General features: G+C 38.8%; 1 protein-coding gene across 2 annotated transcripts; it reads right to left on the bottom strand.

The window, feature by feature from the left end:
* Positions 1 to 3,104: 3,104 nt before the first annotated feature.
* Positions 3,105 to 9,054, bottom strand: LOC127754333 (protein NODULATION SIGNALING PATHWAY 2-like). Of its 2 annotated transcripts, none has more exons than XR_008012804.1 (2): positions 8,904 to 9,054; positions 3,105 to 3,634 (listed from the first exon to the last, which is right to left on the bottom strand). XR_008012804.1 is itself a non-coding variant. In XM_052279820.1 (2 exons), the coding sequence occupies exon 2, from the start codon at positions 5,596 to 5,598 to the stop codon at positions 4,213 to 4,215; it is 1,386 nt and encodes a 461-aa protein (XP_052135780.1). In that variant the 5' UTR covers positions 5,599 to 8,127; positions 8,904 to 9,054; the 3' UTR covers positions 3,647 to 4,212. The 2 variants fall into 2 exon arrangements, 1 of the variants encoding a protein (XP_052135780.1); XM_052279820.1 differs by lacking the exon at positions 3,105 to 3,634 and adding an exon at positions 3,647 to 8,127.
* Positions 9,055 to 12,772: the final 3,718 nt, after the last annotated feature.

Below are 12,772 nucleotides of genomic sequence, written 5' to 3'. Positions count from 1 at the left end.
CATCTATTTTCTGCAGATGGCTCCCTTCTGTTAAATGTTAATGAAGGCGAATAGGTGCAATGCAGAAGTGAAGATGGAAATTTTTGTGTTCATATGGACAAAATGTTCAGGACAAATGATCAATAGGGAGAACAGCAATGTTCATACAGTTAAGAGAGAGAGAGAGGGGTGGAATTTTTTTTTATTTTAAATTTTTTTACTAAAAGTTTTACAAAAATAATTTTTCATTTTGAAAATTGACAGAAGTAGCCGCCCGCCGCCCTCGCCCTCCTAGAGGGCGGCGAATGTGACGTGGCAGACGGCCGTTCGCTCTCGGGCGACGGCCGTCAATGAAATTTGCAGGCGGCCTCCTTGTCGCCCTCCGCTAGGGCGATTTTACACTGTGGGGGGCCGCCTGCAAATGGGCGGCGAGGGGAGGCATGGAAATTTGCAGGCGGCCCCCTTGCCGCCCTGGGGGAGGGCGATTTTGCACTGTGCGGGGGGCCGCCTGCAAATGGGCGGCGGAGGCCTGGAATTTTGCAGGCGGCCCCCTTGCCGCCCTAGGGGAGGGCGATTTTATACTGTGCTTTATTTGAGAAATATATTTTTTTATAAATATCAATAGTTATCAAATCTTTTTATATTGAAAACTATACAAGATTAAAATCTCCAAGATTGGTAAAATACAATTTTATTATTTTTTTAGGGCCTATTTGAATTGTTACCCTACAAATTTTTTGGTAGTGCCAAAATATAGGCAAGTTTTGGCACTACCAAATCTTTGGTAAGGTAAAATTGCATTTGATCATATTTGGTTTGCTACCAAAATAGAGTCAAAATGTAAAATTGTAGTGAAGAATGTTCTACATGATCCCAAATCTAGATTAGGTATTACCAATGAATAGGCTTCAATCCAAATCAAACACAAGTACTATTCAAATTACCAAAATATTGTTAGGGCATGTTTTTGGTAGCAATCCAAATACGCCCTTAGTCTTACGCATACAAAAATAGAGACCACTTCTCCTTAGACTCATTCTCAATCCACTGAGTGAAATTTGTGATGGACGACCCCGACCTCCTTCTCATTGTTGGTGGGTCATCATGTAATGCACCAAGAGGTATGGGAGGCTCGTCACCTTCAACTTGTGGTCTGCGAGATTGCTCATCTGTTTGCTTCGTTGTCAACTCATCCAACTTGTCCCACAACTCATTAAATTTCTTCTCTTGGTTCTGTGCACAGAGCCTCTTAAAGAGCTCCATAAGATGCTTGTTCTTGAATTGCTTGTAGAAATTTGCACCCATGTGACGCATGCACCACCGACTCCGAACATCAGGCCACTTAGCTGGAAGTCCCTTCTTATCCCAACCGTTCTGCAAGTAGTCAATAGCCCGCAACATACCCGCATGACGATCATGTATAAGGCAAACGTTGGGCCTCATACGCACCACTGCAATGTGCACTCTCTCTAGGAACTAGTACCAGCTTTCAGTGTTCTCACTCTCTACAAATGCAAAAGCCATAGGTAGAACCTGGTTGTTCCCATCACACCCAATTGCTGTCAATATCTGACCTCGGTATTTACCTGTCAAAAAAGTTCCATCTATGCATACAACAGGTTGACAATGCACAAAAGCATTGATGCAAGCACCCAATGAGAAAAAGGCTCTTTGCAGCACACTCTTTGTTCGATCATCAACCGATGTAAATGTATGTAGGTCATAGTAAGTATTATTATTCCTCTGGGCAATGGTGGCTAACAGACGAGGCAAATTATCATAAGAAGCTTCAAATGTGCCATACCTCATCTCAATAATCTTTTGTTTGGCTCTCCAAGCCTTTGCATAGCTTATGGTGTACTTGAATTTGTTCTCGATGTGCCTAATAATTGATTTTGGTTCAAAGCCAATGTTACCAACAACACTGCTGTATATCTCACTTGCCACAAAAGCTGAAGTGATGTTTCGGTGATACTTCTCCACCCCTTGTAAGTAGCACTGGTGCTCGGTCACAATGCTAACTTTCCAATAATCATTCCATTTACCCTTATATGCATGGACACGCCACGGACAATCTTCCTTCATGCACCTCACTTCATACACATAATTTGTTGACTTGACCACCCTAAACTCTCTCTGCAAGGAAACTGCCCAATGCTTCACCGCCTCCTTCATCTCATCCTTATGAGCATACCTAGCACCCTCAATTACCTCGTTCTCCTTATACTCCCAGGGTACATGATCACCCTCTGATATAACAAGTCCAGAGAAGTCCTCATTTGCCCAATCAGTAGCCATTACATCACCTTCCTCATCGGATGATGCATCGTCCTCCGCTTGCTCATTATCCGAATCTTCCCTCTCCATTCATCAACAATTATACCGACTCTCTCCCCCTCATCCGCCATGCCCATGGCCTGCTCCTCCCTTGGTTGATTTTCCTCATTTTGCATCGATAGTCCAACAACATCCCCTGCATTGCTAGGACCCTCCACATCTTTGATCTGCCACGTCACATTCGCCGCCCTCTGGGAGGGCGATTTTTAAGGACGGCAGGCGACTACTTCTGTCAATTTTCGAAATAGAAAATTATTTTTATAAAACTTTTAATAAAAAAAATTAAAAATAAAAAAATTCGAGAGGGGCGGGGGGGGGGGGGGGGGGGGGGGGGAGGGATGTTTGATGTTTAACTACAATCACAAATTTACAAAGGCTCAATGATGGACAGAGTCCAAAACGAGACGGCGATCTAGGCCTACACAAAATTTACAAAGGCTCAATGATGGACAGGGTCCAAAACGAGACGGCGATCTAGGCCTACACAAGGATAAGAGCCAGCACCAAATATATGTTATTTATTTGATCGAAGCAAATATCAGACTATTACATAATATATTAGAGAATTTCACGACTAATTTGTAAAATTAGTGGTTGTGATACTGTGCTTTTTGTTAAACAACTGTATCATTCATACATCAGCTATATTTTGTATGGTACAGTCTGAGCTGCTCCTAGTAGGGAGCTAGCATTTTTAAACTCGACCATAGTTATAACTTATCATAAGGAGTTTATAAATTTTAATTTCATACGAAATTCACAAAGAGTGATCAGTTCAATCAAAAGAATTATGTGAAGCTTGTCACTTGTAACCCTGCTTCCACTACAAAACTATTTTGAGTTCCTAGAGTCAATATCATGTGCGGGAAAACTGTTTATAGTTCCTAGAGTCTGCTCACAATAGTGCACCAGAATCTCCACACTATCAGATAACTCCGCATTCTGTTACGGTTAGTACCCAATGGCTTTAGCTTTCTCCAACAAATTCTCCAAAAGTTGATAGAACCAACTCAGTTGCTGAAGGATGAGCTCTATCGTTAGCTCTGAAGAAATCTTTGATCGTAATACAGCAGCAATCCCTAAGAATCCCAGCATCTTCATGTTTCATCAGTTTTCGTACTCTTGCCACATTCTGTCTTCTTTGTGGAAATGTGCACGTTCAACAGCAGGATGGATATAAGTTTCAATCCCTTTTGGCTTGAACTCAAGCAGCTTGTCAGCAGCATAGAAGGCAAGTACAACAATTCCATGACTCCCGCATCCAGCAGCCAAACTTGACCAGATGACCTTATTTGGCTCTTGGGCAACAAAACAAAAACTAGGACAACAAATGAAAGAAAACTAGTAAAAAATCCGTGGCAGTAAGCAAAATAGTTCATACAAGTCAACAAGAAATTAGTACTAACAAACTGGAGTTTTCAAAGTGAGAGGGGATCATTGAGGTAACAAATTTGTAAATATTTCTTAAATACACCATATTAATAAAGTATGTTGCATGTAAAATATAACCATATACAACTTTTGTTCATCAAAATGTACTAATTTAAAAGTGATTGGTGATCAAACCAAAAATAATACCAATTAACATCGACAAGTATTTGGGAGCAGAGTATAAAGTTTGTTGGGCTTGTGTGTGGAGTTAACAGTGTTTGTATGTGTTTCAGCCCAGTTGGCACATATAAAAAGGATGTATGCTCAGAGGAGAATAGACAAAGGATCTAGAGAGTTCCATATAAATTTCCCAAACACCACATGGTATTAGAATAACAGACCTCTCAAATCATTTTTCCCTAAGGAGATATAGTAGACCATTAACAAACTTATCTTCTTGACTACAAAGTCATACAACAACACAAAGAGAAAATGCCCATAAAAGCACCAGAATCTCCTCCGGTTTCACACAGGAATCCAAACAGACACCGAGATCAAGGGCCTAGATTTCCAGCACAAAGCAAGCCTTCCCTTCTCACACACAACCCCAAACACCCTGTTGAACAGCCCAACTAGCATCCTGGCCTGAGCTATGTTGCAAGCACTCAACTCACAAGCCATAAACCCTTCCAAAACCTCAGAAGCATTGGCCTCAACTCTCACTGACCCATACTTCACCACAAAATCCTGTATCCTTGGCCCCAGCAACTCCATCTCCACAAGTCTCAGGCATGGTTCATAACTACTACCAATGAAGCAACTCGCCATTGACTCGAACACCGTGGTGAAGTGATGCAATGCCTCGAAGAAGAACTCGACAAAGGAGGCACTAGATGGAGATACCCCTCTTCCAATTCTAACTAGGTCCTCTTCTATGGTGACCACTAGCTTAGGCTGTAGCTTCTTGACACAGACAAGCAGTAAACTCTGCAATGTGCTTAGTGACTTGTAATACATACTTGTTGTATCACATGAGACAATCACTGAGCCTTTACAGTCCTCGAAGAAGGCATGCAGTTCATCCTCATTGTGAACACAGATGGAATTGTATTGAAATGGAAGTTCCAAAGAGTCGGCAAACTCCGATAACAGCCGTACAACTGTGTCATGAGTGCTAGCGTGACAGTCAGCATATGTTGTGATAGCTGTTAGTCTGAAGGACTTACCGCCACAGCGAGCAAGGTCCGACATGAGTGATGACCACTGGATGCCCTCGCCGATGTTCAAGTCGACGACATGGACATCCATGTCACCAATGATGGCATCTAGGATGGCCTGATTGGTAGTGAAGTGTGCAAACTTAACAAATGGTGATAGCTCTTGTATGATCTGGTGCACCAACATGTTACCAGATGGAAGTGGCTCTGGCTGATAACACCCAGTGGATGCACTGGACATCCGGGAACGCAGACCTTGGTCAAAGTGGTATGCCAATCGATCGAAAGAACTGGCTGCTCCATTTTCAGGTATCCCAGACAGGAAGTCATCAAGCCTCGAGAATGCTACTGATGCAAGGATTGAATCTCCTGCCTCGACCGCCTCTGCACCAGCAAGGAGGAGGTCGCTTAAACTGTCCTCCTCCAAGAGCTCCTCTTGGATTGCTGCCAAGTTGACACTCTCTTGGCCAAAAATTCTATCATCACAATTAATAGACACATCAACATCAGGAGCATCATGTTGATGCAACTCATTAGAATCTAGCACCATGGTGTCAAGTAAATCAAGGTCCTCTTGTTGATCAGAACAAGGATCAACATGGAGAGCTGCTTGAGAAGACCATATGAAATACCCACTCTCTTCGTGTGCAGGGAAGGAGAGAAGAGGGGAACAAGGATATGACATAGTCTCCATTCAGTTGTTGTCTACCATAACAAGTTGCCTTTGTCTGTGTGCTTCAGCATGCACAATTGGACATATATATACACAATGAGGAGGCAAGGGGAATGGAGAAACGTAGAGAAGAAAAGACAGAGTGATGGGTGAGCCTTCAAGGCCAATGCAAGCTAAAATGTCTTGGTCTCAGATCCCATAATAACATGGATCAAGCTGAAGGAAGATATAAAACGACAAGTATACGGCATGCATTGTCATTTTTTGTTGGCCTAGCAGATGAAGCAGAACGACCAGAGAATGCACTGAAGGTATATTCCAAGAGTGCTTCTTTCTGCGTGTCAGCATCTATTCAGTTATTGGACTATATGCATATAAAAAGAATACCATGTGGTGTTGCCCACTTGCCCTGAAGTACCTATAGCTTGTAGTCATACATCAATAAGCCAATGACAATGAAAAAAAATGCAAATATAAACTACATGCTTGGAGGAAAAACATATGTTTGATCTTTAATTTGGTGGACAATAACTCAATTCCTACATATCTTGGTTGTGTATGAAGAGTCCGTTTCAGTCTGATCAGAACAATGTTAAGATTTCAACTTTATTATGACCAGCAAAAGCGCAGTTAGTTTTCATTTGCTAATGTGGTTAATTTTATTAATGCTAAAAAAAACATGACATAGACTTGCTTCCAAGCTCAATTCAGTCATAAAGCGCTGTTATAAGGTGGTACTATATTACTGTCAGATTCCTAATGTAGTCAATGGACTAATGGAGTTGTGCTAGTTCTGCCAAAACATTAATAATTTATTAGACGATAGAGTGGAGTTGAAAGAGGACAATACAGATTGTTTCAAGTAGTGAAGTTGTTGCAAAGCAAACACAGAAAACATGTGTGGGTCAAGCATATTTCTTGGTTTTAAGCTACCTATTGCTGCTATCTGAACATTTTTTAGAGTTGGTTCCAGAAGATGGCAATGTCCGGTACTTCATATACAAATGGCTGGAGCAGCAGTAGAGATGGGGCACAATGAGGTACTGCTTGGAACTATGTTCCAGTGAGAAAAAAAATTACTAAGAATTGCTCTAATTTAAGGCATCTGGTAGTTAAGGAGAGAATCTCGCAGTGACAGTACAAGACAAACGCAATAGAACAAATGAACAACTGTTGTTTTCTGTTCTGTAGAAAAAATAGCTTGGTGTGTCTCACTGTCTCCTAATCCCCAACTAGTCTTTTAAGTCACTTAAAAGTATTATATCCTGGTCTATCAATATAGAGTTTCTAAAGTATTAGAAGATACATGGCATGCTACAAAACGTGAATCACAAAATGAACTACGAAGGAGCACATGGAAAGTTTATAATACTAGGTAGAAGATACAGGTGTCAGAAATTAGACAGATCGGCTAGAATAATGCAATTTTCATATGTATTATATTATGCCTTAACTAGAGAAAATAAGTGTAGTTCTACAACAAAAGGTTATCCTCTTTCAGAAAGTGTTCAATATTTCTAGGCGAGAAGCCGTTTATTTGTAAGTTGTTCTGCTACTTCAATAACTAGATTGTCAAGTTACTAGTTACAATTACATAAGCCTTGGTTTGTCTACACATTATTCTAGGGAGCATGAGATTACAGGATGACCCTGTGAATGACAGTGTAACAGTAGTAAAAGTAAATGAAATATTATTTTTTCGGAATATGCAAAGTACGTATCTTTGTATTAAGATTGAGGGTAAGGCCTTACACAAGAGCATCTCAATTATGTACAAAAAGGATCAAAAGAAAAAAATAAAAAAATAATAAAAAGGGGTGCTAAAGGCAATGTCTATCAAGTGAAGGAAATAATAAGATAATAGTTTGAAGTTCAAGCAAGAGTGAAGATTATAGCACCAGGGCAAAGAAAAGGAGAAAGTTTCAGCATTATGCCCTATCCACTCGACAAGCCAATCTATCTTCTAGGTAAATGGTGATTTGAGGCTTGTCTAGATTAAAGAGAAATTCACTGTCAACTCTGCTGAACACTAGTTAGCAGTTTCACATCCTACTACTTAGAGCATCAAAAACTTCTGATCAATTAAACCGAAACACATCACAATCCAAGGATGGCAAGGCATGGTCAACTGATTTGTCTATTAAGATCTCCAAAAAAAAAATTTCTTGTTTCAGAATTCAGTAGACTGGATATAACTGAAAGACGGGACTAGAAAGGCGGCAGAAAATAATAGTCTAACAAATGCAAGAGTACATTGAACTTTCAAAAGGTACCGAAGAACATCTCAATCACTTGCAAAGCCTAGGTACCTAACTACTGAAAACAAAAGGACTGGTGACCTAAGGTCCAAGTCATACTCCAAAGTCCAAATTTCCAGATAAAATATTTGCCCATTTCAGCTAATGCTGTGGGGGAGTTAGGGAAGCTGAATCATGCCATCATGTAGGCCCCATTCTAGAGAAAGCTTACCTGGTAGTGCTGAAGATTTTTTTTGCCATTTGCATCCAGTAAACATAAAAGCAGCTGTGGTGTTGGATACTTGGATCGATACTGCAGTCCATCGAAGACGAATAAACGTTTGGTTTGATAAGTGTAGTGTTGAAATTGAATTGCGGGACCCATATTGAAAAAAAATCCCCCAATCACTACGTTTTGCCTTGCCTGTATGTGCCAACTGCTACAGGCAACAAACAATTCCTTACTCGGTTGGTTCGACCACAGTTTAGACTTCAATTTTTCCTCTGACATGCATGCACCGACTTTCACAGTGTAGTATGGTTCATTTTTATGCACTGAAATCGATTTAAGCCTTACACTGGAGTTGCTCTAACCTCTTTGCTTGAAATTACATGTTTGCTTATGTTCCTATTATACCTCTTCCATTCTTCCCTGGATCAATCAAACAAAATAAAATAAACTATGTATGTGAAACATGATCCACTTAAAAACCCCATGATTTGAGATATGCTCATTGGCATGGTTTTCCTGAATTAATCGCATCGAAACAAGGAAAATTGAGAGGACCCAACAAGAGATAGGTTAGGTTCTTGGATGCAATTTTCCCCCTTAAAAACTTCTGTGGCGAGATTATGCTCATTCCCTTGGGATTGATTGGGAAATAAACTAAACAAAAAATCCCACATCCGAAGAGACTGCTTACCCAACCAATCACACCTAAGTCCTAGCCAACTATCCCGGACAGAAATGCGTGTACACCGATAAAACAAACAATTGTACCAACGTGGGCGAGCAACTGACTTGCTTTCCACCTCTCATGTGCGGGCCGCAGGGAGAAGTTTAGGGTTAATTAGGTTGGTTGGCTTTACCTGAATCGACGGAGGCGCGCGGCGGCGGCGGCATTCCTCGGCCCGTGCGCTGCTCCGGCTGGGTGCGCGCCGGAGGCGGAGATGGTGGCGACCCGAGCCGAGCCCCAGCTCCGGCCTGCTTGGGGGAGATGGAGATGGAGGGAGAGAAATGCACGGTGCTTTTTGTCAGTGACACGTGGGCTCAGGGATTATCGGGCCCATATATAAAAACAAAGTCACACGTGTCAAGGATTATCGGTCTCATATGTAAATGATAAAATCACGGGACTTTGACTCCATAAGACCATGATCAGGAGAGAAATGGTTCTATCATGCAATTTAGACACTATCGCATATTTTCTCACATATGTATTGCACACATCAACTTAAAATATCATTAAAATTATACATTTTTATTAATCTACATCTATTTATAAAGTCTCGTCTTCAAATTCATTACATAGGGAAAAAAACCAAAACTTTAACATATTTATCCTCTCAAAATTGTTAGAATTTTTATCTTTTTTTACGATGAAAATATAAATGAATTTATGGTTAAAACTTTAAACATAAGTGTACATTTTTTTTCTAGATATTTTGATAAAATCTATTAGTCGGTGCGCACGGTGTGTATACGAGAAGGTTTGTATGCATAGGATATGTTGCTCTTCATCTAACGATCCCTGATATTTTTAAAACGAAATATTTGCTCCACGCTTTGGAAAATAAGATTTTGAAAATAATAATAACTAGCATGGTGGCCCGCACAGATTGCGCTGCTAGTATTATTATATTTTCTCTCATATAATAGCATATATGTTTTCTCATTATAATATTCAAATATATTAAAATGACAACATAATTTTAAATTTTGCAATAACTTTACAAAACTACTAATGTGTAATATTCATATTATATTTTATATACATGTTAGTTATTAATTATTTTTAATATCAAATTTTAGTTATTTGTAAATTATATATATTCCTATATGGACTTTAGACTCGTCTTTTAATATTTCTTTTTTTTAATTCCGAATTTTCTGTAAATTATATTTCTATATATACTCTATACTCTTCTTCCAATATTATTTATTTTTATTTCTGAATTTTCATATTATATTTTATATACGTGTCAGTTATTAATTATTTTTAATATCAAATTTTAGTTATTTGTAAATTATATATATTCCTATATGGACTCTAGACTCATCTTTTAATATTTCTTTTTTTTAATTCCGAATTTTCTGTAAATTGTATTTCTATATAGACTCTATGCTCTTCTTCCAATATTATTTATTTTTATTTCTGAATTTTTATTATTTCTAATTGTATTTCTATGTGGACTCTAAACTCATCTTTCAATATTCTTTAATTTTTAATTTCGAATTTCAGTTACTTCTAAATTGTATTTCTATATTGACCTTAAACTCTTCTTCTCATGTTTTTCTTAATTTCGAATTTTAGTTATTTATAAATTATATTTTTATACGGACTCTAAACTTTACTTTTAATTTTACTGTGTTTATTCCAAAATTTAGTTAGTTTTAAATTCCTAGATGGACTCTATACTCTATTTCTAATATTCCTTATTTTTTAATTCCGAATTTCTTTTTTTTTCTTAATTGTATTTCTATATAGACTCTATACTCTACTTCTAATATTCCTTATTTTTAATTCCGAACTTCAGTTATTTCCTAATTGTATTTCTATATGGACTCTGTACTCTACTTCTAATATTCCTTATTTTTAATTCCGAATTTCAGTTATTTACTAATTGTATTTCTATATTCTATATGGACTCTATACTCTACTTCTAATATTCCTTATTTTTTAATTCCGAATTTCAGCTATTTCCTAATTGTATTTCTATATGGACTCTAGTCTCCTCTTATAATATTCCTTTTTTTTAATTCCGAATTTCAGCTATTTCCTAATTGTATTTGTATATGGACTCTAGTCTCCTCTTCTAATATTCCTTAATTTTTAATTCCGAATTTCAGCTATTTCTAAATTGTATTTCTATATGGACTCTGTCTTTTCTTTTTTCTCCGATTAATGTGAGAATTTCTAAGCCATGAGAGCGAACGTGGAGGCTCCTTTTTCTATTCCTTTAATAATATATAATAGATACAACAATCATTAGAAGCCGAGCAATAAATTAAAACATCGGGATCACTATACAATGCAATTGAATATGTTGATGAAAATTGTTCGTTTGTTTTGAGCCGCAACACCATTCCTTCTTTCCTTTCAACCCTACTCCAGTTCGATACCTCTCTTCGCTTGGGCTGTCTCTCTTCGCCCCCTACCTCCCTTCGTTCGGGCTGTCTCTCTTCGCCCCAGCCTGCAAATAGGCCCAGCTCTTGGGCTGGGCTAAACCTCCGGAAGAAATATTGCATGATGCAGCTCATCCTCCTCATTAGTTGAGGGCTATTGATCTACTCGATTTCCTCTTTTCGTTTTTCTCAAAATAAAAGAGAATTCGCAAAACTCAAGATTAAGGGCAGCTCATCCTCCTCATTAGTTGAGGGCTGTTAGATCTACTCGATTTTCTCTTTCCGTTTTTCTCAAAATAAGAAAGAATTCGCAAAACTCAATATTAAGGGTTGGGATTCTTGTAGGTTAGCCAGAGCTCGTTTTTCTTGATATAAAAGAGAATTTGCAAAACTCAAGATCGAGGTCTGGGATTATTGTAGGTCGGCCAGAGCTGATCGTTCTCATTATATCTCGATCTCTCAAAATTGTTTGAGGGTTGTTGATCTACTCGATCTCTTCTTTCTTCTTTATGTTGAAACTCGATATTAAGGCTGGGATGCTTGTCCGCGGCCATAATCAATGGAGATTAAACCCAACGAAATTAAGGGAAGACAATGAGGTGGGAGTAGGAAATTGATTTTGCAATTAATTGAACGAGGGAAGCGTAAAGAGATCCGACCACACTCATCCGTGAGATCCGTCCACACTCATGAAGATAATCCAAAATTGATTGAGGGGTTTTGATCTTTGTCGCCTCTTCTTTCTGTTTTACAAGAATTAGAGCAAAATCGTATTGTATCGACCCAGAATTGAGGAATCGGATGGGAAATTTAGGCTCCATGGATGTAATATGGAATCGAGCCCTATACCGTGGATGGGAATCGGGGATGAAATATTTTTTGACTCGTGCACTCGAGGCAGAATCGGAAAGAAATCGTGAGGGATATGGATTCGTGGGCGCTACGGATTAAATATTTTTGATGCGGAATTGGAAAAAAAAAACTTGTGCACAAAAAAGTTGGCAGCGATCTGATCTGGATTCGTATTATACGGAGTGGAATCAGGAATCGGAAAAAAAATTAGTGCCTGCTTCATGAGACGACGTACGAAATTTTTTTGGCAAAAACATCTTAAATTTTTATAATAGGTAAAGATAAAGATAATAGATAATCTTCTACTAGCTTAAACCGCTTCATCTAAACTGGAATTAGGCATGCTTGGCAGGATAACATCATGTAGATTCCAACTACAAAGCCCCTGTAAACTGAAACCGAATGGCCCTGTAAACCAAAACACTGGAGAAAATACAGAGAAAACATACTGTCGCCAAATGAGTGAGATAGGCCAACAAGAACATTCTATGCCCAACCTTTGCAGATCATATGTCCCCAGGACCAGGCCAAACTCTTCCAATGGCCGTTTGGAGCACGTCCAACTTCTTTTTTTCTATGGTTCCAGCCTTAACAAGAGAACCTCCTGATCTTTTCTTCTCATTTTCGTCGGCAGCATTGGACCACATTTAGAATTTTCCAGATCCAACAAGGTTCTCTGATATGAGAGACCACATGACATGACTGAGACACTGTTTTTTTCAAAATATGTGGACATCAATGGCAGCTGGGGACAAAACAA

Source organism: Oryza glaberrima, chromosome 11 (genome assembly GCF_000147395.1).
Source record: "Oryza glaberrima chromosome 11, OglaRS2, whole genome shotgun sequence".
Classification (NCBI taxonomy): Eukaryota; Viridiplantae; Streptophyta; class Magnoliopsida; order Poales; family Poaceae; genus Oryza; species Oryza glaberrima.
Note: the sequence above shows the minus strand (reverse complement) of the source record. Positions and strands in the feature narration are given on the sequence as shown.